The following is a 26,530-nucleotide window of genomic DNA, read 5'->3' as shown; positions in this document are numbered from 1 at the left end:
AGTATTATTTGTGGAACAGGCTCTTGGAACGGTCGGCCCTTGCAAAGGTTTTGTGGATTCCACCAATGCAGAGAGTTGTATGCCCGACCGCTCACCAACACTAGGTCTTTTAGTTGCCCGTGAGCCTGATTCCATTGACGTGCTAAGCACTCCTGAAGCGGGCGCATATGTAGTCTCGCGTGTGGGACTATGAAAATGCAGGAGGCCATCATGCCTATCAGCTGCATGAACACTCGCGCGGGAAGGGAGTGTTGGGGGTTGAACTTGGAAATCAGCATTTGCATGCTGTTGATCCTCACTAAATTTGGCTGAGCTGTGGCTGCCAGAGTGTCTATGGTCGCACCTAGGTACTGTTGTACGTGTGCGGGTTGGAGATGTGATTTCGGGTAATTTAGTGAGAACCCCAGACTGTGAAGAAGGTGAATGGTGTGGGACATGTGGCTGGCACATTGCTGGGCTGACTTTGCCTGAACAAGCCAGTCGTCCAGGTAAGGGTAGACGTGAATGTGTTGCCTCCGTAGATGTGCAGCCACAGTAGCTAGGCACTTTGTGAAAACTCTGGGTGCTGTTGTCACGCCGAAGGGAAGAACCTTGAATTGGTAGTGCTGCCCTTGAATAGTGAACCGGAGATATTTTCTGTGTGAGGGGTGAATGGGTATGTGGAAATACGCATCTTTGAGGTCTAGCGTGGCCAGGAAGTCTCCCTGTTTGAGCAGCGGGAGGACTTGTTGTAGGGTGAGCATGTGGAAATGCTCTGAGAGAATGTAGCGGTTGAGGGGTCTCAGGTCTAGTATAGGTCTGAGTGACCCGTCCTTTTTTGGTATTAAGAAGTACAGGGAGTACACCCCCGTACCTTGCTCGTGGACGGGTACGACCTCTATTGCGCCTTTTTTCAGCATACTTAGCACTTCCTGCTGTAATAGCGCTAAGTGCTCTGAGGACATAGGACGGTGTTTTGGCGGTATTGTGGGTGGAGTGGAGGTTAATTCTAGGCAGTAACCGTGTTTGATAATATCTTCGACCCACCTGTCCGTGGTGATGGAGTTCCACGTGGACAGGAACCTTTGTAGCCTTCCCCCGACAGGTGTTATGTGGTCGGGAGGAAGGGAGAGGGCGTCACTGTTTGTTCTTGGGGGAGGACCTGGTATTGCCTTATCCGCGTCCTCTGCCCTTTGTGCTGGAGCCACGATATCCACCCCGGGTGTTTTTATCGTAGGTACTTTGTGTGTTGCCCTTGTTGTAGGTTTGCTGTGACCCCTGTCCTCTACCGGCTCCTCTATTTCCGGGGCGACGAAAGGAGCCACTCCGAAAGGTCTGCGTTTGGAGAGCCCCCATGGACTTTGCAGTGTCTGTGTCCTTTTTTATTTTTTCTAGGGTGGTGTCAACCTCTGGTCCGAACAAGTAGTCGGGGTTGACCGGCTGATTGAGGATGTTATTTTGAACCTCAGGTTTGAATCCGGAGATTCGTAACCAGGCGTGTCGTCGTAACATGACGCTGGTGTTTATTGCTCTGGCAGCTGTATCTGCGGCATCCAGTGCACACTTAATGGATGCGTTCGTGAGGAGTTGTCCCTCCCTGATGAGGATCTCTGCTCCCTCTTTGTATTGGTCAAGGAGATGTTGGAGTAGGGTTTCCAATGTGTCATAGTGTGCGCGATCGTAGCGAGCTAGGAGCGCCTGGGTATTGGCAATACGCCATATGTTAGCTGCCTGGGCTGCAACCCGTTTGCCGGAGGTCTCTAGCACCTTGGACTCCTTGTCCGGGGGAGGAGCGTCCCCAGTTGTCTGCGAGTGCGCCCGTTTGCGAGCATTAGCGACTACGATGGAATCTAGGGGCAACTGGCCTCTAATGTACGTAGGGTCCCCAGGCGCCGACCTAGATTTTTTGTCGATCCTGGGGTTTATTACTCTTGCCCTAGTGGGTTCTTTGAAAATGTCCTTTGCTGGTTTGAGGACACCTTTCAACATGGGTAGAGTTTTGATATTCCTTTCTGAGGATGCGAAAGTATCCATTAGAAAATCGTCCTCGATTGTGTCAGAGTGGAGTTGCACACCATGATTGGCCGCAGCACGTTCAATGAGGGCGTTGAATGCGGCAGTGTCCTCTGTGGGAGACGTTTTCGCGCCATATAGCTGCGTGTCCTGTGTATCCCTAGGTGCACCCGGGTCCACAGGGTCATCCCAAGCCTGGTCAGGGTCCTGTTGGCCTTCAGGGTCCATCTCTCTGGGGTAGGGGACGTCGTCACCCATGTAGTCCTCCAAAGCGTCGGTTTCGGAGGGTGTCGGAGAGAAGGGTTGTGGATCTAGGTAAGAGGTATGGAGACGTTCGTAAAGAACTGGTTCCGAATCCGCTGGCAGCTTTTTCTTTAGCGGGATCCGGTAGGAGTCCAAAGCCTGCTCGGAAGATATTCTCCGCTTGTGGAGCATAATTCTGCCGGTGTCGGCATCGATGATGTGGGACGGTGACGTCTCCGTAGGAGAACGTTCGGCAGGTGTGATCCTAGTTTGGGTGACACGTGTCCTGATTTCAAACAGTTTGGGCGCCGTGGATGGAGGCAGTCCAAAAGTGATGTTGGGTGTTGCTGGAGAAGCTTTTTGAGCTTTATTCTGCTCGGAGCCCGACGTGTCCTGGAGGGCTGCCTTTTCTTTGGACGCTGCAACTTGACGCACCTGTAACGCCGACGGTTCTTTGGCGCCGAGCGGTTCTGTAGAGGCAGGCGTGGACTTCTTTGGGGCCACGGGGTCATCGAGTCGAGGAGAGGTAGTAGCTGTCGACGGCGTCGATGATTGGGCCTTCGGTGCTGCTTTCGAAGTGGTGTGCGACGCAGCGGCCATTTTGACCTTCGTGGCCGGAGCCGATTGTTTCGGTGCCGGGGGCCGAGGCGGTTTGGCGGTACCGATGGCCTTTTTCCGTGTGTCGGCGCCGACGTCGGCTGCTGCGAGTTCGGCACCGAAGTCCCGTTTGGTGCGGTCGGTGCCGACGGGTTTGGCTGGCGTCGAAGGTGTAGTGGGCTTCGATCCGACCAGTGTCAGTTTCAGTTTCAGTTTCGGTTTCTGTGGAACCGATACGACTTTTGGTTTCGGTTTCGAGGAAGGGAAACCAGTCGTTTTGGGTACTAATGGCTGTCGCTGAATGTCCGAGGCCGGGCCAGAGGGCGGGGCCGAAGAACTGCGGGATAGGTCTTGGGTAAGGCCCGAAGGCGATCCCTCGACCGGAGCCATAGACTGACGCACTGGGATATCCTCCGTCTGTACGGGTAGGCCTTGCTCGTCACCGGAGCTACTTTCTTCGGCCCCTAAGGCCTCATCGTAGTCTCCTACCTCGGTGTCGGCTTCTTCCCTGTGAAAGAGTTGTTCTTCGATGTCTTCCGATCCGGAATCGTGTTCGGAAGCGGGGCTGGAGGGTAGGTTCTCCACGCCTTCCACATCTTCGTCCTCGGCGCTGAAGATGTTGGTCGGGCCGGTGCCGCTTGCTGCGCTTCAAGTCTCGCTGCTCGTCGATTCCGGAGAGTCTTTTTGGATCGGAATCGGGCACAGGCTATACATGTGGATTCGTCGTGATCCGGTGAAAGGCATTTGTTGCACACCGGGTGGACGTCGACATGGGGATATTTCGCATTGCAAACAGGACACCGCTTGAATGGTGTCCTCGATTCCATCGTCGATGTGGGGTCGATGGTCGGATATGATGTGAAAAAGTTGTTTTTGAAGTCAGTAAACTAACAAGTAACTGTCGATACCGATCGTTTGCTGTCAAATTATATCTACATCCTAGAACAGGATGGGACATTTAAAACCTCTTTCACAATTATTTTTTTAAGTAAATGATGGGAAAAAAATAATGACAATGTTGCCAAATAGGCTGCAGTAATGCTAAGCTGAAAGCGACACTGCATTTTTAACGGCTCAGGCCCTGTAGGTGGCAGTTGCCTCAAGGAATCAGGCTGCATACAGTACAATAATCATCTTTTCCCCTTTCACTGGGGAGGATAGTGGGTTGCTTATAATGTCAATAGAGATTGCCCTGAAAGAGAACTATGATTGCAGGTGAGAAACTGTCTCTTCTCCTTCTGAGGATCTTGGAGGCCTGCCCTACTTGTTCATCTCTTCTAGAATCTAAATCAAGATGAGCAAGTTACTTAGCTTCGGTAATGCTCTTCTGGAGGGTACTCTTTGTAACCACAGATTTCTCACCTTTATATTAAACCTAAGTGCCAAATGGACCAAGAAATCTTCACAGTAGTGCTCCCGTATGGTGATAGGTGCCGCCAATGTGGCTCTGCTCTCATGTGGTTCCAGCTTGAAAGTTATGGAGAACAGCTGCATATAAGAACCACCCCTGAACATAAAAGTCTGTTTCTTGTTTGATTCTTTCCCCATCCTCAGAAGCGAAGGACAGATAATTGGAGGACAGATAATTGGCGGTACCAGTGTGCAGATGTCTAACTCAGGATCTTTTGAGAAGATAAAAGGAGGGCACTTCAAAGAACAGGGAGGTGGGCAGGCAGTGAGGAATTCCCTGGTTAGTTAAAGTACCCACATGAAAGAGTGTTACTGAAAGTAAGCAACTTGTTCTTCTGATGGATAATTCTAACTGCAGAATCCTCACGTTTAGAATAGATACCAAAGTAGTAACTCCACAAGGTAGAGGGCCTGTGGAGTGGGCTCTGACCAAAGAGTCCAGGCCAGGAGGACTGATTGAGCGAAATGTCCTTCCCGTCTGACCTGACTGTCAAGGAAGGAGTATTTTGTGAAAGTGTTCACTGAAGCCTACGTTACGGCCAGCGATATGTCAAGGACAGACACTCCCATGTGCCCCTACAGTGGCAGCAGCCACGGCCCTGGTGAAATGAGCCCTCAATCCTTCTGGATGCTGCTTCTTGCCCATTGCATACACGGTCTTAATGCAGAGGACTATCCACCATGACAGTCTTAGTCTGTACCACCGTATCTTTGTTTTCACTAGAGAATCCCACAAAGACCTGCTTGTCTACCTAATGTTCTTTGGTGTGATCAAGATAAAGGATTAAAGCGCTCTTGGGATCCAAGCAATGGAGTCTCTCCTTCTCTTTCAAGCGGTGAGGTAGAGCAAAAAACGCTGGAAGTCCCACCTCTGAGTACAACCACCACTTAAAGTGCAACTGACAATTGTGATCGAATGCGCTGCTGGCGGAGCTAGTCCACCCTGGCATTTAAAATCCCATAAGATGGTTCAAGATCAGGGAAATGCCCTGACACTTCAGAGGCACAGGGCCTCCTGACCCAGGGCATCACTCCGCCCTGTTTGTTGCAGTACCTCATGGCATTCCCATTCCCCCTGTTTGACAGCACAAAGGAGTTCAGCACCATTTGTCAGGTATCATTGGTGCTGGGCACAAAGGGACTGCAGATCCCTGTGCAGAGCTTGCATATGCCACCTGTTGAATTACGCAGATGATCACTATGCCAAAAGGTGTGACAGATGCTCTCACTGAGATCCAGGTCTGAGGCTGAAACATCAGGATCATAGGTTGAATGCCCAAAACTCGCTGTGACATAAGAAAAGCCCTGAACTTCACCAGCCTCTGTGACGGTCAGGTGTGGCTACAGCTCGTTGATCGAGAACTTCAACGATATCAGGAGATTTGCCATCATCTGGAGAGGGTCAACGGCTGACTGTGGTGAGCCTGCCTTCAACAGTCAGTCATTAGAAAACTAGTATCCCCAACCTCTGAAGATGAGCAGCGACCACCAGATTCACTTTTGTGAACACTTGAGGGGCTCTGTTAAGGCTGAAAGGGAGTACGGCAAACTGAAAATGCTTCTGGCCAACCTTGAACTGCAGGTGATGCTTGTTGGACTGTAGGACAGGCACTTGGAAGTACGTGTCCATCAGGTCCAAGGCCACAATTCAAAAGCCCAGATCAGGCAGAAGTTAGGTATTTTGAATTTGTTCTTCCATAAGAAGGCATTTAGAAGACCAAGATCTAAAGAGGACGAAGGCCTTCATCCTTCTTTTGCACAAGGAAATGATGGGACAGAGGCACAGCCTATCCCTACTTCCTAGGGTGCCACCCTCTTGATGGTCACTTAAGCAAGTAGAGCCTGCACCTCTTGCAGCAGGATGATGAGAAGATCCCCTGAAAGTCATTCTAATGTAGGAGGAAGCCGAGGTGGGTCAGAAAGCAATGGTTGGATACAGCCATGCTGGACGATCTGGAGGACCAATCAGTTGGAAATGATGCCCTGCCACCCTAGAAGAAAATGTCCGATCCTGTCTCCCATAGGCTAGCTGTGTGCCAATAAGGGCAAACTAAAGCGGCTTGGAAGCGGATGCTGCAGGGGCGAGGGACCGAGTGAAATGGTGTTCCTAGCAACCAGCATGATTTCTGCTGAAGACTATTTCCTGCCCTGCTTGTTGCAGTACCACATGGTGGTGGTGTTGTCCATGAGTACCTGCACCAGCCTTATTCTGATGGTGGTCAGTAAGGCCTTCAATGCCAAGCAACAGCTCTCAACTTCAACAAATTGACAGGAATTTGAGCTTTCGATGGACACCTCTGATCACCTGTTCAAGATGGCCTCCCCAGTCTTGAAGCAATACATCTCTTGCCACTATCAATCCTGGGTAGGGTGAGGAAATGAGTCTGCCAATGACCTAACTGCTGTCAAGCAGCCACCACTACACATCTTTTGCAGCCTCCTCTCAAGTCTGAATACAATCTGACAGATTCCCTGATGCTTCAGGTTCCACTGCAGAACCTGCATATACCACCTGGCATGCCTCACCATCAGGATTCAGGAGTCCAACAGACCTAGCCACCTCAGAGCCATCCACACTGAGATCCAGGAAAGAGAATGGAGCAGACAGAAATCATAGCTTGGAATGCCTTGGACATCCGCTCCGTGAGGAAAAACATAAAACTGTAGCGTATCCAGGGCGGCTCCAATGAAATGGAGCATTTGCGAAGGAGTCAAGTGTGACTTTAGTATGTTGATATTGAACCCCAATGAGATGAAGAGGTTAAATATCGTCCTGAGGTAGCTGATCACTTCTTGGAGATAGGCTTGCCCAAGCAGTCAGTCGTCAAGGTAGGAGTAGACTGGTACCGTCCAACTTCTGAAGGTGTGCTGCGACCACCGGCATCACTTTGTGAACACTCCAGGGGCACTGGCAAGGCTGGAAGGGAGAACTGCTAACTGAAAATACTTCTGGTCCACTGTGAATCGCGGATAGTGTCCTGCATGTCCAATGCCACAATCCAGTTTCCCAGGTATAGGACAAACAGCAACATAGCAAATGTGAGCATCATGAATTTCTCCCTCCGCAAGAAGGTGTTACGAGGGCAAAGATCTTAATAGAGGGTTTGCGGTCAGACTCAGAGGATTGCCTGATAGCTGCACTCCTGTAAGAGCCAGGCACAGTCTTGGTAGAGGTTGTGAAGGAATCTGCTCCAAAACGGAAAGGAAAATGGACTGCAAGTCCTCCCCCAACTTTGGTGTTGATGCAAAGAGAGCTGGTATAGCATGTGGTATCACAACCAAAGTGTGCACCTACTGAGGGGCACAGATGGTGCAGAAGGCAGGCAAACCAGGGGAAACCTGACTGGAGGCCTCTGCGGATCACTGGGGCCAGAAGGTCTGCCAGACGGAACAGGTAAAGTGCTAAAAAAGGCTTTCCTAAGGGCCTCCACTTACGGCAACATTGCCAATGGACCAGGGAATTTGGGGTGCATTTGTACTAGACTCAGAATCAGCTGTGATGGAGCTCATGTGTGAGACCAGGAGGCACGCTGACGCCCTCTGCCTACTTGGAGTAGTGGGAAGGTGGGACATTCCAGCTTTGATTCCTTATGTTTCTTTTTGGACTTACCCAAAGACTTTGCCTGCGATAATGATCTACCGTAGGAACGACTTTGGGAACAGGAACTAGACCTTTCCTTTCTCACGACGTGGAGTCTTCCAATGCCTTCGGATTCATCAGAAAGCAGTTGTCGCAGGCCCTGGAATCGCATTCCAACACCAGTGTTGAAATTACAAGAAAATTGTCTGAAAAGACCAAGGAGTAGCTCCAGAGCCATGTCTAAAGGTGGGGCAAGGGGGCGTGGCCAAGATTCCGATGGAGTAAGACACACTTCGGGTCTGCTCCGTCTCCTGGCAGCCGACCAAATGCAAGAAACAGCTGCGCGGCCACAGGGACACAGCCTGGCTCCATCTGGGGGCACGAGAGACCCCTCCGCACCGAACTGCCTGTCCCGAGGCAGGATGCAGTCCCGTGCCAGGGGCTCTTGAGCGAAACTCGCTGGTGAGTGTTGCCTCGCTCGCCATCTTGTCCCTGGCCTTGATGGAGCCAGACAATCCTGCCGCTGCCTGGGAGTTCCGCAGAAGTGACCAGATTCCTGGCCCGACGCCCGGAGGCTGGCTGCAGGGGGCCGCGGACTGGGCCCCGAACACTACTCGCTCAACCCTGCTCAAGTCGGCGGCATTGGGGGTGGTCCGCTGGTCCTACGATCACCCTGGGGCAGAAACTCCCTGCTGGAAGCCGGCGAGATCACCGTGCACCGGGCCCTCTCCTCATTGCCCTATGGACTGAGGGAATCGAGGAGGGAGCCCTGAGGGATCGGGCTCCTCCCTGGCAGGTAAACGCTTTCCTGCAGCCGGTGGGCCTTCATTGAGCAGCCATCTTGTGGGCCCAGGCTCCGCGAGGAGAGCCTGCCACACGGCAGCGACTGGGGCTGGGCTACAGCGTTCCCAGACAGAGTACATCGCACGGACTCACTGCATCGGGGGAGGGGCCCTGAGGCACCGGGCCCCTTCCTGGAAACTTGCCGTTTGTATGCGGCCGGCGGGCCCTCAATTGAGCTTCCATCTTGTGCGCCTGTACTCCGAGGGGAGGCGAGACCGCCGCTAAACAGTCGCTGGGACTGGGCTGCAGCACCTCCAGTGTCCCCGCCCTTGGACCTAGGGGACCCGAGCACCGCGGCGGAGAACGAGGTGCGAGCAGAGGTCATCTCCGGGCCCGCCTGGATGACATCAGAGGGTAGGAGCAGAGGTGAGGTTGGGGCCCTTGGCCTGGGTGAAGGGGAACCGCTGGTGTGTCTTGCGGGGCGGAGAGGATCAGCTGTGCTACCGGCCAGCTAATTCAGCCCCCTTTCGCCTCTCGGCCTAATCTTGACTTTTGTTGGTGGTGTGGTGGGATCCATGGCCCCTATCCTTCTGCCACTAAGACTTGGTTGATCACCCTGGGACGAACATTGGAGGAGATCGGCTGCATAATCGGGCAGCGAACTAGAGCCTCCCTGCGTTTCTCTACTCCCCTGACCCCTAGCGGGATCTGGACCTGTAGATCTGGGCTGTGTTGGCCACCGCCCATGCCCTGTCGCCCCTGCTGCCTCCCCCATCACCTGAAGGTACTCTGGTGTCGCGGCTGTGGCGGGATCAGCTTTCGAGATGGTCCCCCCCGCCACATGAAACCTGGCTGTGGCACTGGGTGACAGGAGTGTGACCACCCAATATCCTTCCTCTGGATTCTAGACTGCGCCTCACTCTCTTTGCGGTGGTTCCTTGCCGCCTCCCCTTGCGCTCTGCTTGATAACCCTCGACTGGGTGGCTCCGGGGGAGGTTCTTCTGCCTCCTCTGAACTAATGAAGTGAAAATTGCCCCAGAGGACAGACCATACAGCCTCACAGAATTCCCTGCCAAAGAATGCCCGCACTAAAGTGGGAAAGGACACTGCTCATGGTGCTTCTAAAGAACCAACTGTCGCCTCCCTCTGGGCAAAACCACCTGCTACCGCAGTGTCCCAACAGACCCCCATGATGGCGGCCCCCTCGACGAGTACTGTGGAGAGCCCCCTCGCACAAGCCTTCATGACCAATTTCCGTCAGGAGATAAAAGCGGAAAAGTCCTGCCTGCAAGACCTCCGGCGAGATGTGACGGAACCAGAGTCGACGACCTCGAACGAACACTTGACACACAGACGGAAGATCAGGAGGAACTCTGGCGCTGCATGGCAACTCTCGAAGACCAGCACATTAAACTTCAAATTAAAAAAGAGGACTTAATAGGAGCCGTAGGAACAACCTACGCATTTGAGGGGTCCCTAGGGGCGCGGAGAGCCAGGACATAATGACTCAGGAGATCGGGCGACGAGGCGCCTCCCCACCTACACTAGATAGAGCACACCAAGTGCCAGTCCCCTGAGCCAATCCGAATCTAATCCCTGATATTTTAACCCGATTGCACTTCTTCAAGAAGGAGGCAATCCTCCGTGCATCCAGGGAAAAATCAGACCTATCCTACAGAGGGCACGAAATTCAAATTTTCCAGGATTTAGACCCAGTCACTCTGCGACGACGCAGGAAATTTAAGCTAGTTACAGACAAATTGAAGGGACTAAAAATCAAATATCAGTGGGGCACCCTTTCTCCCTGATTTTCAAGTGGGAGGTTAGACGGCGATCTTTCAGATCCTTAAAGGAGGCTCAAAAACTGCTCCAGTTACAGTCAGATTAATGGCCCTCTAGTTCAACCACGGGGGCTGCCCACCTTAGGGCGCTCCTCTGCCCGCCTTAGGGCCCTCCTCCGCCCGGAGTGGTCTACTGTGGCACCCCCTCGGGGTCGAGCCCAGAGGCCAAGTGACACTTAACAGCAGACTTAACAGAACATCATACACCATCTTCAATCCATGAGTGGGGCGCAGTCCCTGGTCTGCTTCTGTGCCCTTGTCCCCAGCTGCCTCCTGAACAGGGAAACACAGTCTCTAGAATGCTTTGGAACCCCCGGCTGGGAGAGTAGTGAGTGCCTAACTCTGTACGTATACGACTTCTTATGGGACATTGGTTTCAGTCGTGGGTGTGGTTGGTCGACCAAGGAACCCTCTTGAGCTTGTGTAAAGTCACTTCCAGCCATGACCCTGTAACGAGAATCCCCAGAACTTCTCGGGGAGGAGGGTGGGGGGGGGGCACTAAGTCTTATTCCCCGTCAGTACACAGTGGGCCGGCCGCGAGACGGAGCGGTAACGACCAACTACTTGATCCTACTGGCACCCCCCGCCATTCAATTGGTCCATATGAGGAGGGACTTCCACACAGTTGCCATAGTCCATACCAATGGGATTCTCCAGGACTGGAATGGTCTACTATGGCCCAGTTGGCCTCTTTGTTTGAATTGTTCTTTCCTCTTTTCCTTTCCCTTCCTCCCTCTTCTTCCTGTGGGTCTCTTGGGGGGGTGAGGGGGATACATGTAATTCACCCCACATCCCGGCCTCCTTACTGCCAATGATCCCTGGCCTCGGAGAGAATGGGGATCAGGGGTCTAAACTAGTAGGCATACCTCTCTCCTAGTCTCCATCTCCCTGTTGCGCTTTACTGGCTGGGTGGGGGTGGGGGGGGGTTCCTGGGAGCAATGGGAGGAGATACTGATTTGGAATGGTGTTCTTATACGCGCATGAATGTCCATGGCGCAGATTAAATGTCTCTCCCTTAACGTGATGGGGCTTAACGCACCTATTTACCGGCGACAGGTCTGGTGCTACATTCTGATTCAAGACCCGGACATCATGTTTTTTTGCAGGAAACTCACCTTCTCCAGGCAGACACAAAACACATGACACATCCTAAATACCCTGCTCAAGCATGGGCCTCCTTAACAGCAGGTGTGGCCATTCTCCTTAAATCAGGCATATGCATGCAGGGAGCCTGGGTGGTCCAAGATAAGGAGGGTAGTACCTATAGCTTAGGGCATTAGTCAACAGCAGGACCCTCACATTGATCAATATTTATGCCCCCAACCATTAGGAACCAATTAAAGGAGCTGGTTTCTCAGGAAACTTGTTCGATCCTTCTCAGGTGGGGGTGGTGGGGGGGGGAGACTTAAACCTTGTCAGGGACCCAAACCTAGATGGCAGTTCGCTCTCTTTTCAAGGTATAGGGGCTATGTCTGCAGCGCTCAAGAAGGACTTCAAGACCCTGGGCCTTCTAGATGCGTGGCGTTATGCAGAACCAGGTACAAAGGATTACACCTTTTATTCGCATGTTCATCGATCATACCCATGTATAGAGCACTTTTTCTTATCTCAACCACTTATTCGCTTGCTAGAGTCCGCAATTAAATCAGACATATCAATCTCGGACCATGCCCATCTTGAATTTACCCTGGTAAGATTGGGTCCGACAGTGCGCTCTATCCCTCGCTGGATGCTCCCCCCACATATTCTACGGGACTAGGTCAACGTAGCGGAAATTCGCCAGGCAATTCAAACATACTTTTAAACAAATTACCTCCCAGACACCAAGGGCCATGTACTCTGGGACACTTTTAAGGCAACCATTAGAGGCGTTATCACCTCAATCTTAATCGCCCAAACAGGTGAATCTCGCCTGGTCCAAACTGGCCTCTCTCGTGATATTAAGGCATTGAAGAGACAGGAGCATTTTGCACCCTCTAGACAGCATTACAAATGCTTAGCCTCGCTCCGGAGCCAACTAAAAGCACTCCAACCCGAACATTCACTCCTTGTGTTGAAACAGAAGTTTTATGAAGGAGGTACACTGCCAGCGTCACCCCTACGATGGCCGAGGCGGAAATAGCCTTTATCCCCAAACCGGGAAAAGACCCGGCATCCTGTGCATCCTACCATCCTATTTCCCTCCTTAATGTCGATGTCAAAATATTTACAAAAATGTTGGCACATCGTCTGGCACCGTTCCTCCCTGGCTTGGTGGACCCAGACCAGACAGGCTTCATTCATCAAAGACAGGGCAGATAACATCTGGCTGATATCCCACTTGGTGGAGAAAGCCCAACAGTGAAATATTCCAGTACTCTTGCTCTCCTTCGACGCTGAGAAAGCGTTCGATAGGGTTGATTGGACCTTTCTCAGAGCAGTACTGCGGAGGATAGGGCTGGGACCAGTCATGATATCTCGCATAATGGTTCCTTACACACCGCCCTCTGTACAAATTCAAATTAATGGCCTACTTGACCCCTCAATCCAGATTCACAGGGGAACGCACTAGGATGCCCTTTGTCGCCCCTGCTCTTGCCCTGCCCATAGAACCCATGGCAATTACAATACGCCAGTCTTTGGTGGTTAGGGGCATCCCATTTGCGGGACTTGAGCATAAGACTGCTCTCTTTGCCAATGACCTGCTCCGGACTGTCACCGACCCCTAGAGCTCTCTCCCTGCCCTGCTTCTCATACTGTCTCAATTCGAAAAGGTCTCGGGGCTAAAAATTAACATTAACAAATCACAGGCATTAAACCTTACCCTTTCCCCTCAGGAGATTGCAGAATTGGGTATATATTCCCCGTTCCAGTGGTCCCCTCATTCTATACAATATTTAGGGATTAACTTCACAGCCACACTGGACTCTTGGACTCAGGCAAAATGTCCAGAGTATAGAAGTTCTGTCAGAGAGGACCTTAGACGATGGAAATCGATTCCCATATCGTGGTTGGGTCGTCAAAATGTCTATTCTGCCTAAGCTACTGTACCTCTTTAAGGCACTCCTGACTTCTATCCCCCAGTGGGACATTCTAAGCTTTCAGGCTGAGGTAAAAAAATGTATCTGGGGCCATGCATGCCCCAATCTTCTAGTTGTATTACTGGGCATCACACCTGCGTTTTATCGCGGAGTGGGTAGTCTGTGTAAGTGAAAAACATTGGTTTCACATGGACAGGGCGGTGACCTGTCGGCCCCCTATGGGACCTGGCCTGGCTACCAAGAAGAGAGAGTCCTCGCAGTGCATGTATCGCTACCCCCCATAAAAACGGTCATGGAGGTATGAGACAAGATAGCTATCAGTCATGACTTATCTCATTCCCCTCCCCTAACACACCGTTGGCCCGTAACCCCGGCTTTCTCCCGGCCCTTCAGCCTAACTCCTTTCAAGCCTGGGAGGCCGGTGAATGTCACACAATAGCGGACCTCTTTGTGGAAGAGACTTTTAAAATACCTGTCCAATGTAGACAAGATTACCATCTTCTGCCCAGGACGCCCCTTCAGTACTACTGAAAACACATTGGGAGCCACGCGCCCACTGACCCCCTTTGAATTGCTAGTACGATCGTTTGATGGATAGCGGGGCCTGGTCTCCCGAACATACAAGGTTTTGCAACATTCTTGTCCTCTACCTCTCCACTCTTATCAACAGAAGTGGCATATGGATATTGTGGAGAATGCCCCCCCGAGCATTGGAAACAGCTATGGAGAGACATTCCCAACACTTTTAAAAGTATTACACAACAAGTTGGCCTATAAATTGATGACGCGTTGGTATTATACCCCCCTTCACCCCCAAAAAATGTTCCCCACTTCCACACCTCTGTGTTGGCGGTGTAGGGCAGACACGGAGTCATTCATCCAAATATGGTGGTCATGCCTACTCTTGATGATCTTTTGGAAAGAGATGCTGAGTCACATCAAAGAGGTAATAGGGTTTCCCATTTCGAACACTCCCAGGGTTGTGGTTCTGGGACTTCCACCACAGGCTCTCAAGGCTATGACCCACTCAGACTGCCATCTTGGGCTGCGCCACACTTTCTCAGTTTCCAGCACAGTCTACCAAGGGCCTGCAAGTGACGGGAATGAAATGCTGCACAGGAAAAAGCATTCATAAGTGCGCTTTGTTTATTCAAATGTCACAGTGCTGGGAAGGTTTTATCATGGTCCTCGATGTTTACAGCCTGCGTTACGACCGACGTCCTTATGCCGCTTCAATACCATGTCTGGTATGCGTATGGGTGGGCAGGGTTTACTATCAACATACCAGAATCAAGGCTAGTTGCACCCCGGTGTCTCACCTGTGACTTTTGAAGATGCCAGCAGCATGCCATGACAACTCCTCCTGCACGGGCCAAGCTGCAGGCAGATGCCACGGTCCAGGACGCGACGACTCGTGCAGGCTGTCTGCTAAACATGAAGTAGCACCACTTCCGCGGCGGCCGCAGTCTGGGTCGGGTCGTGGGCGACTATAGGCACATTAGGGCCACGCGGGTCTGCACAACTGCCAAATGTAAACTGACTGTCATGCCGCATGCTGGCACCGGAGACAGCAGGGCGCGTATAGGTAGGTGCGTAGTCGGTTTCAGTGTATTGGACCTTGGGCGCAGGGTAAATTACGCAGACACTGATTTGCTCACGTTGTCACATGAGTTCAGAAAGGCTGAATGCAGTGCCAGCCCACTACAGGTGAAGTTGTTACAATGTATCCCCTAAAGACAGCCCAAAGCTAGCTGAGCTAACCCCCAAGTCTGCGCAAGCAGGGCTGACCACGCACTGCCAGCTCTCTGTAAGTGGTGCTACTAACCAGCTGGCACTGGGCTTGACATCGGAGTAGGATTTATAAACGAGTGACTTTGCATTTCAGTGCAGTGATGCGGATCACCACACTGAAATGCGTTAGTGTAATGCCTGATGCGTGGTACTTGGCAGGGCTGACTACAATTTTGATGCGTGGTATTTGGCAGGGCTGACTACAATTTTTACTTTAATGGAGCACACAGAATATTAGAGCTCATCAGCATAGAATAACAGAAGAGGGAGTAAAAATATTGATAGAATAAAGATTTTAAAGCCAGTATCGTGCCAGTTAATTAAATTGATTTTTTATAACAGCTGCTAACTATCCCTGCTATGAAAAACATAAAAAGGCACCTCCCACCGTTTTCAGTTGACCCTCTCTAAAAACCAGGACATGAGCCAAATTTACCGAAATCTACTGGGACAGATGGTGAAAAACCAGGACTGTCCTGGCAAATCCGTGATGTATGGTCAACCTATTGATAGATCGGTATAGATTAGGTGTCTTTTTTTAAAGTATTCAAGTTAATTGCAGCGCTGTGTATAGGGAAGACGGGTGCTGAAATTAACATGAAAACTTTCAAAAAGGTACACAATCTGCCTAGCTTTATTAACAAATGCATAGCTCCCATGGTTTCAGAGTGCTACGTGTAACATTTTCTTAATTTCAGTGTATTATGAGTGCCATTTCAATGACTATGACTGACACTTTCTCGCGAGCAAAATCTAGGTATGAGGTAGTCGGAACGGCACCACTGCGGCGTGCTATATCTATTAATAACATTTTAAAGCAGAGTCACTGAGGCACTACCTCCTGCACTCTGTGTTGCTCTTTCCCTTGTATGCTTTCCTGCTCCATGTTGCTTTCCTCTCTGTGTGTTTCTCCATCTGCAAAACACTCCTGCTCTCCGTGATGTTCTCTGTCCCTCTTGTGCTTTTCCCTGCAATCTCAACTGCTCCATGCTGCTTTCTCACTCCTGTGTTTCTCCTACCTTTAAACTCTCTCTCCACTGAGCTCTCCTTACTTTCTTCCTTGTGGGCTTTTCTTACTCCTGTGGGAAATAGCCCGCACTTCTTGTTGCTCTCTCACTAAGAGACTATCAGGCACTCACTCATTCCAAAGACTGTCAGTTCCCCAGGTGGTCCAGACAATGGGCAACACAAATTGTCCTCAAACAAGGTGGAGCTCCGCAGCGGAGTGTTCCCAGCAACAGCGGTGCTGGAAATGAGCAGACAGCTAAGCTGTATTTGGGTACTGCGCCCAGGAGTTGAGTGGAATATTTGATGGGTCCTTCCATTCTAACTCACACCAAGCGCGGGGTCGGGGGAAGCCCCAGTGGACCCTGGATGCTTCCCTTACTGAGCACCCCCAAGTGACAGGCCACCACGTCCCCCACAGCAGAGGGGACCCTTTCCTGCAGTGCTACCCATCATGTATTTGCTGCATTTATGCTTCCAGTGGGGCATCACTACCAGGGCACTAACTACCCTTTCAGACAGGCTCAAGTGTCCTCCAGGCACACAGCCAGGCCCCGGCTGCCCACACGTCCAGAACAGAAAGAGATTAGGGTCTTAACCTCGCCGTCGCATACCAACCATCTTACTTCTCTACAGCAACACTTCCTTTGTTTGCGAATTTCACCCCAGCGCTTAATTTGAGCGGCATTTTCTGCAATCCAACAGCCAGTATGTACTTAGATTTAGCGATTTAGAAAAAAGACGCAAGTATGCTGGTGGTTAGATATGGCTACCATTTGTTTCATTGTTCCCGATTATGCCTACTGGTCTAGTAGTGTCGGAAGCAGAAGAATATCCGAATGATCAAACGTATATTGCACAATGAGACCACAAACTGGCAGCTTGAATAAAACACGGTTATCTACTGCAATAATTCACATGCAATGCACTTTGCAGCTGCAGATCCAGCTTCTCCCTCACAGCACGCAGGTGTTGTCAAGGCGCTACAAATTTGTGATTAGTGCATTTTAGTGTGGTGATGCAGACCACCACACTAAAATGCGTTAGTCTAAGCCTGATGCATGGTGCTTGGCAGGGCTGCAAAGGGCATGCAAGAAATGCAGCAGGAGATAAAACGCATATAAGGAATGTTCTGTGGTTGGTTAAGGATAGGACACAACAATGCATTTTCACATACTCCATTGTGGTGCAATCTTGAATAACGCAGACACCTCTCAGGGATGTAGCATTCATATTTGACAAAAGTGATAGTAAGGGATATATTGTTACATTAAAAGACTTTTAATGGAGAATATGCTTTTGAATACTGTATCCTTTTTATGTTTGTTGTATATTGCAAACCTACCTTAAGACCCTGCATGTGGTGCTGTGTGTGTAGAAACACACTGTCTTTTCACTTTATTAGGCAAATGTTTGAGTGATATTTGGACTATTTTTCGCTGCACCCACACACGCGGTTGGGTTCTTTGCGCATATTGCCTCGGCTGCAGGGCACAGAGACCTTATACTGCTGCACACAGAAGAAAACAATTAGAGGGAACATTGCTCCTGAGGCCAGAGTTGGGGGACATCCCCAAACAGGACAGTGTGCGAACTACTCCCTTTACACCCCCCTCTCTACCGGGACCACCCCCCTTTTTTTGGGTTTAGGATATTTCCCCTGTTTTTCCTTCTGTTCTTTTCCTTCATTTTGTGGTTATTGTTTTCCCCTTTTTTTAAACTGCAGTACAAGGAGAAGACAATGTGTCACTATCTATGTTATTATGTCACCACTGGCCTGACCCCTTCTTCTATTTTTCTTTCATAGATAATGTATATGCCTATTAGCCGGTGGAACCGGATGGACGCTAGTGGTTCTGAAAATAGACTGATAAGCATCACTGATGCAACACAGACTTAAACATCTGTAGTCTACTTGCTTGATGCTGATGTTATTATTGTGGCCGTTCTATAATATTGTTTGATTGTAAAAACTAATAAAAGAGATTACAAAAAAAAAGTGGGGAAAGACAGGATCTGACATCAGCATGCATGGGTGATGCTTATATGCCACTCTGCTTGCCACTTCCTGAGTGGAATGACTTTGGCACAGAGCAGCACGATGCCACCTACTTGTGGGCAGGAGTACTGCTTTAAAGGTTTCCAGATCCAGTCTGTCGCTTGGGGAATATTTACAAGGTGAGGAATCTTCAGTTAGAAGTATTCATTACAAATATAAACGCAGGATTTGTTGTTGAGCTTCAGGTTTAAGCCGTTGAGTCAAAGCCATCAAATGTTCCTGAGACAGATGTCGTGGCAGTATCCATGGGCAGCCAGGTGCAAAGTGTCTGCCACTACCATTCATCTGATTGGAGACAAGCCTAACCTCATTAAGGATCTCTTGACAATCCTGCCTGACTTCCTTTGGTAGTTTCTCACTGACTCTTAGGTAACTCCCAGAGCATAAGTCTGATCTCCCCACAAGTACAGAGGCACTGACAGATTTCCCTATTGTGGCCAATGTTTTTTCTTCCAATGGAATACAATATCTTACTCTCTTTGCTGACTGAAACAGAAGAAGGGGCAATTATATGCAACTTCTTTGCCGCAAAAAGAGTCCGGAAAAGGGTATGTTCTTAGGAAGAGAGAGTCTTGATAGGGTGGTTTGTACTTCTTTGAAAGTCTAGATAGGGCAGACTTCATTGAAGCAGGTGTTAAAAAAATAATTGCATAGAACGTTCAAGTAACCCAGGACCCAGCGGAAGAAGAGGTTTGGATGTACTTTTTTGATGTAGCATTTCAAATATCACTGAGGTTGTTGTGGTCTGAGTTTGCACTGTGATATTTGATTTTGCAGCCTCTCTAACCACTACCTCATTGAATGTGGTATGGTCGTTTACTGGTGAGACTCCTGCCGGAGGTGAATCAGTTAATATTTAAGTAATGCAACAACTCTGAGACATCAATATTCCACTGAAAGGAGTTACTTCTAGACCATATCTGCAACTCAGGAGTATTTATAACTTACCCGGGTTGGGGTCAGAACTGTTTTCTTCAATCTCCACACCAAAACGATCAATGAAAATTGAAACACTTTTTTCATCTTTCCCCAAGCTGGGATTAGTAGCATGAATCTGAAAATCTGTGAATCAAATTATTGAATGTTATATTTCAGAAAATAAAGAGAAGTGGATTTTAAATATTGCAAAATGAATTTAAATCCATCAATCGTGACTCCTAAATCATTTTTTTACATTTTCAATAAGGTAGACTGTATATGTAATGAAGGCTTGCAATTCTACCCGGTTCAATGCTATGTGCACTTCAAGCTTCAATGAAAAAGATACAGAATCTTGATGTTGAAGAGTATAGATTGCTTGCGAGAATACACAATCTGTTATCTCTGCAAATTGCAACAAGCATTTTAAAAGGCATTAGGACACACCTGTAAAACGTGTTGGTTTTGATAATGTTTTTCACCCTAACATTTCTGCCAAACTTGCATTAAGATGCAGGTACGGCAGCAATAGTTAAATGATTTTTTTTAAAGAGAAAGAAAAATCATTAAAGATAGCCTCTGAGTACGAGTGTGCATGCACTATGGCCATGTCAAGAAAAACAACTACAAAATATCCACAATATGTGCACTTGCAACCATAGTGGGCAACTTACATTTTTTTTTCATGAACCTAAAAAAAAATCCGTCTGAGATGGCAACTTATTGTATACATCAAACGACATTGGCCAGTTATCCACACTATGAGCATCTCTAAGGAACTTCCCCTGTTCTCGTGTAGAAAAGGGAAAAACATCAGAGATCACCTAGTACACTCATATACAAATATGACAAAAACTTCAAATACCATACTAGAAGTGTGGGGTTTTGCCCCCATCAAAGGACACTACAAATGTGGCAACTGCATGACTTGTCAAAATGACTTTATAGCAGCAGACCAACTGTGCTTCAAAGAACGCCATTTACTGCATATGATGTCCGTGTAATTTAATATATATTGGACAGACAACACAATCGATTAAGGCCAGTATTGGACAACACAGAAGCAGGATACGTTGTCACATTGAAACTGCGCTCCTTGTACAACACTACACTGAGAAACAACACACATCAGATGATGTAAGATGGCAGATCATTGAGAAGGCTAACCAACCGCAAAGAGGTGGAGATGTTACTTCCATTTTATAGAGGTTAGAATGCAAATGGATTGATAGATGTAACTCTATCAGACAAGGATTAAACACAATGGAGGAAAAGCACAATTTTGGAACCCTAGCGGACTGAGTGCCAACCCATCTGCCCAACTATGCAAAAAAAGTATTTTCCTAAAAATGTATTGCATTAAATAAAATGTGAGAAACCGATCACCTTTTAATCGGAGTATACAATGTATACTCTACATTACACTACGAAAAAATGTAATCTTGAGAATTCTGGTATGTGTCCTTATGTAAATTATACTTTTGTCATTTTTTATTTTTTTTATAATGTATGTGTCTACACAATCCATGATGAACACAGGAAAGAAAATTCTCCTGCAGAAATGGTCCTCATATTTGTTGATTGCAGATGTTTATTATTCATGTTGCTTACTGATGTATAAAAAAAAAAGGCATAAACATTGGATATAATGAGACGGAAAAGAAATGAGGAGTCCTTACTGTACTCTATTGCTCTAGTGTCACAGACTAGATCACCCGAGCAGAGATAGATTGCCGCATAACCAGCGCATGCACAACATGCATTTGTCGTGGGGATGCAGCCTAGCCGGTCTAGTGTTGCATTCCCGGCATTACTGAGACTAAACACCAGATATATGACCGAGTGCGGGAGGCGCTTCTGAATACATTGGGCGATTCTCCGATCGCGAGTACGCCTTGAGAGTACCCATACAAGCGATTGCGTTACTTACGGGTGCATGAATAGATTGCCTGAGTTTTGACCACACATACTTTCCAGTGCTCTGTGTCGTAGTAACACAAAACGCGGTCGGCATGATGACAAACCACAGCACTTTTTATCCCTTTCAGACTTCCAGGCCTAACTGTTTTATTTATTTATTTTAAAGGTTTTATATAGCGCTGGCTAGACCCAGAGGTATCAGAGCGCATTACAGGAGTACAAGGACGTACAGTAATTGATACATTAGGTCAAAAACATTGCCATACGAACCAATATAACAGGGAAGGTAGATAAATACGAGTGCTATTTACTAGAGTACAATGATAAGCTCACGTGGGTAGAGGGTGATTAGATTAGGGTGGGTGTGAGGAGGTGAAAAAGAGAAGATAAAGGAGGGAGATACGGAGAGTGGGAGTTAGAGGAATAGGGGAATGGGAGATCAGTGTGAGGCCATGCTAGAGGCTAGATGTCATGCTTAAAGGTAGGGGCAGGGAGGGTGGTTAGGGGGAGGGGAAGTAGTAGCGTGAGGGAAGGGAGCTAAGAGGGAGAAAGGGGAGGGGAGAGAGTTGGAGGGCAAAAGAGGGGAGCCTGATGGGGCGAAGAGCGAGAGATGGTGTCTGAGGTAGGTATTATTGACCCCAATATTTTTTGAGGAGGTACACTTTGAGGTCTCTTTTGAAGTTGATGTAGGACAGGTCTTTAGGCAGGGAGTTCCAGATGGAAGGAGCATTTCCAGAGAAGGATCCAGCCTGTGTGCTTTTTTTTTTTTAACAGATGGGGGAATAAGTATGAGGGCGTTGGTACTCCTTGTTGGTCGGGTGCAGCCAGCTTTGTGGAGTTTGTCTGAGAGGTAACGTGGGAAGTTTTGGTGAAGTGCTTTGTGCGTGATACATGCAATCTTATAGGTGGATCTGCCTTCGATGGGAAGCCATTTGAGTGTTTTAAGTGTGGGGGAGATGTAGTCGAACTGTTTGTAGTCAAAGATAAGTCTTGCAGCTAGGTTGAGCACAGATTTGAGAGGTAAAAGATGGACTTTAGGTGTTCCAGAGAGGATAGCGTTACCATAGTCTATTCTAGACAGGACCAGCGATTGGACAACAGTTTTGAAGTCATCGGCCGGAATGAAGGGTTTAATTGTTATTGAGATGGCAGAGAGTGAAGAGCGGTCCTTTGGCTGTGGTTTTTATGTGGGTGGTAAGAACAAGGTTATAATCAATGGTAATGCCTAGGGATTTAACTGAATTGAAAGTGGTGAGAGAGCAGTTGAGTGCATTAAGGTCGGATATCCAGTCTTGTATGGGGGGAGGGTTGTTTTTAGGGACGAAGAGAATGATTTCGGTTTTTTAGGGTTGAGTTTAAGATGATGGTGGTGGAACCAATATTTGGATCTTGGTCAGGGTGTCATTGAGGTGTAGGACATCATAGTGGGATTTAATTTTATAGTAAAGTTGAGTGTCGTCGGCATTGAGGTGGTAATTGATTCCTGCTTGTTTGAGAATGAGGGTGAGTGGCTCCATGAAGAGGTTGAAGAGCGCTGGAGAGAGAATGGATCCCTGGGGGACACCGAGGGAGATTGGAGTGGGGTTGGAAAGACAGTTTTCAATTTTGATTTGTTGGGTTCTGTGTTGGAGAAAGGAGGTGAAGCAGTTGAGGACATGGCCGTTGAGGCCAAAGCGGACTTTAAGAGTGTTAAGTAAGGCAGAATGGTTAACAGTATCGAAAGCAGCGGAGAGGTCGAGGAGAATGAGTAGGCAAGACTCACCTTTGTCAAGTGAGTGATTAATGTCGTACACTATATTCAGCATGGCAGATTCTGTGCTGCATCTTTTTCTGAAGCCGGATTGCAGTGAGTCAAAGAGGTCGAATGTGTTGATGTGATTATCCAGTTGGAGCAGGGCGCACTTTTCAAGGGCTTTGGAGAGAAGAGGGAGGTTAGAGATAGGTCGGAGGTTATTTAGGTCGTTGGGATCTGCGATGGGATTTTTGGGGATGGGTGTGATTTGACCCAGTTGGAGGGAGGCGGGAACACACACGGTTGTCAGGGATGAGTTTATAATGGTGGTCCAGAGAGGGGCAATGATATGTTTAAGGTCTAGGACAAGGTTAGAGGGCATAGGGTCTTTGAGGATGGTTTAAGCTTAGAGATGATGTTATAGACTTCATGTTCTGTGAAAGGGTGAAAATGATGCCAGGAGCCATTGTTTTTTTGTTGCTGGGGAAGAAAAGGGTTGGATTCAGGTGAGAAGGTGATGGATGAGAGACGGGAGGGGACCTGGGGAGGATTAGATGAGGATGGAGGTTCAGGAGAAATGTCATAAGAAAGTAGTGGGTTGGGGGGGAGGAATTTAAGAGAAAGGATTGATCAATTTTGGTGATTTTATCAGAGGAGAAATTTGAAATTACTTCGCATTTCTCGTTAGTGGCTATCAGCTTAAGGGGGGCAGAAGAAGTTTGGTTTTTGATGATGCTGAATAGTTCTCTAGGTCTATTATTGGCCCTATCAAGCTGTGTGCGGAAGAAGGAGGCCATTTCATTGAGGATGTGTTTTTTTGTAGTTGGAACTAGCGGATTGGAGGAGGGCTAGATGGGAGGGGGAAGGGTGTTGCCACCAGGTTCTTTCGGCCTGCCTAAGAGAGCGTCTTTCGTTGTTAAGATCAGAGTTGAACCAGGATTTGGAAGGTATGTTTCATTGGGTTTTTAGTTTGGGAGGTGCCACTTGATCTAGGACCTCAGTAACTGATTTATTGTAGTGCTCGGTGAGGGTTTTAGCATTTTGGGAGAGGGAAGTTAGCAAGAATTGGGCTTTGAGTTTCGTTTCTAGCTCGCCGGGGGGGGATGAGATGGTTTCTGGTCAATTTCTTGAGTTTGATGTTTTTGGCTTGGAGGGGAGGGGCTGTAGTGGTGATTGTGAAGAGGATGAGGTGATGGTCGGACCAGTCAATGGGGATGATGTTGGAAAGGGAGGCCAAATCATTATTAGTGATGATGGCCTCAAGAGTAGCCCCTTTGGTGTGAGTTGGGGAGAGACAAATTTGTTTAAGGTCACTGATCTCCAGAAGATCCTTGAGGAGATTAACAGCTGGGTCTTGATATCATTCCAGTGGAGGTTGAAGTCTCCAAGGAAGAGATTTTTAGAGTTGGAAAGTGAGGATTGGGTGAGGAGGTTGGAAAGTTCCTCAGCGAAGGGAAGGGATTCGCCAGGAGGGTGGTAGATATTGTGTAGGTGAATCGGTGGGGCGTTCTGAATTTTAAGTTCAGCTCTGAGGTATTCAAAGGTGGCAGGGTCAGAGTTCTTGACAAGCGAGAGTTGAAGTTTGTTTTTAAAGATGATAGCTAAACCACCTCCAATTTTATCTAGTCTATCTTTTCTAAGCATGGAGTAACCGGAGGGGGGGGATAGTAGGTCAAGGATAGATGTAGAGTGGGCCTTGAGCCAAGTTTCCGCAAGGAAGGCAATATCAATGTCTTTGCAGAGAATGGTTTCAGCTATTTCAGTCGCATGCCTGACAGCTGAGCGGCAATTGACCAGCATGCATGGGAGGGGTTTTGGGTTGTTTATTGGGGGAAGGCATGTTTGGATAGTGGTAAGTTATGTTGGGGCCTGGGGGAGACGGGAGAAGGAAGGGATTCTGCTCGTCCCTGGGATCACGGGAATGGTAGAGTGGGGTGTGGGCGGGTCAATTGGATATTTAGGGAGGTAGGAGTTACAAAGGTCGAGGAGATCAGAGGGGGAGAGAGGGCTCTGGGCACGGGGGGGGGGGCGATGAGAACAGATGCAGCGGGGGAATGTTCTCCACTGTAGGGGGTTGGAGTTGCTTTGTGCGTCAGGGTTTGGGGAAATCGCGCGGTTAAGAAGTATTTCAGAGGAGAGGGAGTTAAAGTCTTTCCTGAGGTGAGAGAGTTCAGACGACAAGGAAATAACTTTTTTGAGCTGTGAGAGTTCAGACTACAAGGTCAGAATATAGCTTTCAATGTTAGCTAGGGTCTGTGCTAAATTTGGATCAGTTATCCGGGGAGAGCGGTCTGAGGAGTGTTTGGGTTGGGAGCTCAGGGGGGTGGTGGAGAGGCGTTCTCAGGTTGGTGGACGGAGGGAGGTCTGTGTATTCAGAGAGGGAGTGCATGGAGTCATAATAGGTGTCCTGAGATGGTAAGGGGTCTTGAGGAGGAAGAGGCGAAATAACATCCTGGCTAATAACATCTTGGCTAGGGGGGAAGGCAGTTAGGAGAAGGTGAAATAGGTACAGGCAGTTGAATAATAGGAATATCGGGAGGAGGGTGCTGGAAGGGGGAAGTGAGGGAGGGGGTAGGTGGGGAGAAGTCATAAGAGAGAGAAAGGGTTTGGGAAACTGGGCATGCTGTTGAGGTGTTCGGATGAGGGAGGATTGCTAGCGAGGGTGGGTAATTGGAGTATTGGGTTTGAGAGTCATCGCACATAGTATAAGTGCCTGTAGGGTGAGGGGTTGGGGACAAGGAAGGGGAGGGTGAGAGGACGTCAATCTGTTGGGAGGGTGAAGTGTTAGTAGGTGGGATGGAAAGTAGGTAGGATAGGGTGCCGAAGTGTTGTTCAAAGATGGTGAGATGGTTTTCAGAAGCTTGGATTAGGAAGTTACCGGATTTGAAGATGGAAATGTCTATTTCACCGAGGAAAGCAGGGGAAGGGGAGGTGGACAATTTGAAACCATACGGGATTTTGCATGATTTAGTAATGGGGAGGTGGCGGAGAAAGATGCTTTTCCATTTGGAGGGACGTTTGGAGTAAAAAATGTAGTTGGTTTTTAATATGGAGGAGAGGCTAAGGTAGTTATCGACAAATAGGGTTTCCTGATGACCAATAAGTAGTTTGTGTTTAAAGTTTTTCTTAGCGTTTTTGGAGAGATTGGAACTGATTAGAAGAACCTTCCCCACAGAGTTTACTTGAATTCGCCGGTATAGATTTCCCCTCCATTACAGAGAGTTTTACCTCTATTTTCACCCTCATAGTGCTCTGTGCTGCAGTAACAAGAAGCGCAGCCGGCATGATGAGAAATCACAGCCCTTCTTTATACTTTTCAGACTTCCAGGCCTTGCGGATTAGAAGAACTTTATCCACGGAGCTACCTTGAAGTTCGGGAGTATAGATTGCCGACTTCCATTACAATGAGTTTCACTTCTATTTTCACCATCACAAACGGCCCACTGCCGAGCGTTTCAAATAATATGGCTTACATGATGGCCAATATCAGCCACTAATTATCCATTTCAGATACACAGGCTTTTTAGAAGGAAGACCAGTTCATTGAATCATTCTAAATAAGAAAGGATTCCTGACACTGCTCATCCAGGAAAAAACAGCAATTCCCCAGAAGATACTAAGAAACTTATGTTTGCCTTC

General features: G+C 48.6%; 1 protein-coding gene across 6 annotated transcripts in view; it reads right to left on the bottom strand.

The window, feature by feature from the left end:
- LOC146861665 (uncharacterized) overlaps positions 1 to 26,530 on the bottom strand; it is a 313,510-nt gene that overhangs the window by 112,552 nt on the left and 174,428 nt on the right. For all 6 annotated transcript variants that reach the window (XM_085646016.1, XM_085646017.1, XM_085646018.1 and 3 more), the window contains one exon: positions 19,270 to 19,383. In XM_085646016.1, coding sequence (XP_085502142.1) covers positions 19,270 to 19,383 — 114 coding nt within the window. The remainder of the gene's footprint in view (positions 1 to 19,269; positions 19,384 to 26,530) is intronic.

The sequence above is a fragment of the Triturus cristatus genome, chromosome 3_1 (assembly GCF_964204655.1).
Source record: "Triturus cristatus chromosome 3_1, aTriCri1.1, whole genome shotgun sequence".
Taxonomy (NCBI): Eukaryota; Metazoa; Chordata; class Amphibia; order Caudata; family Salamandridae; genus Triturus; species Triturus cristatus.
Note: the sequence above shows the minus strand (reverse complement) of the source record. Positions and strands in the feature narration are given on the sequence as shown.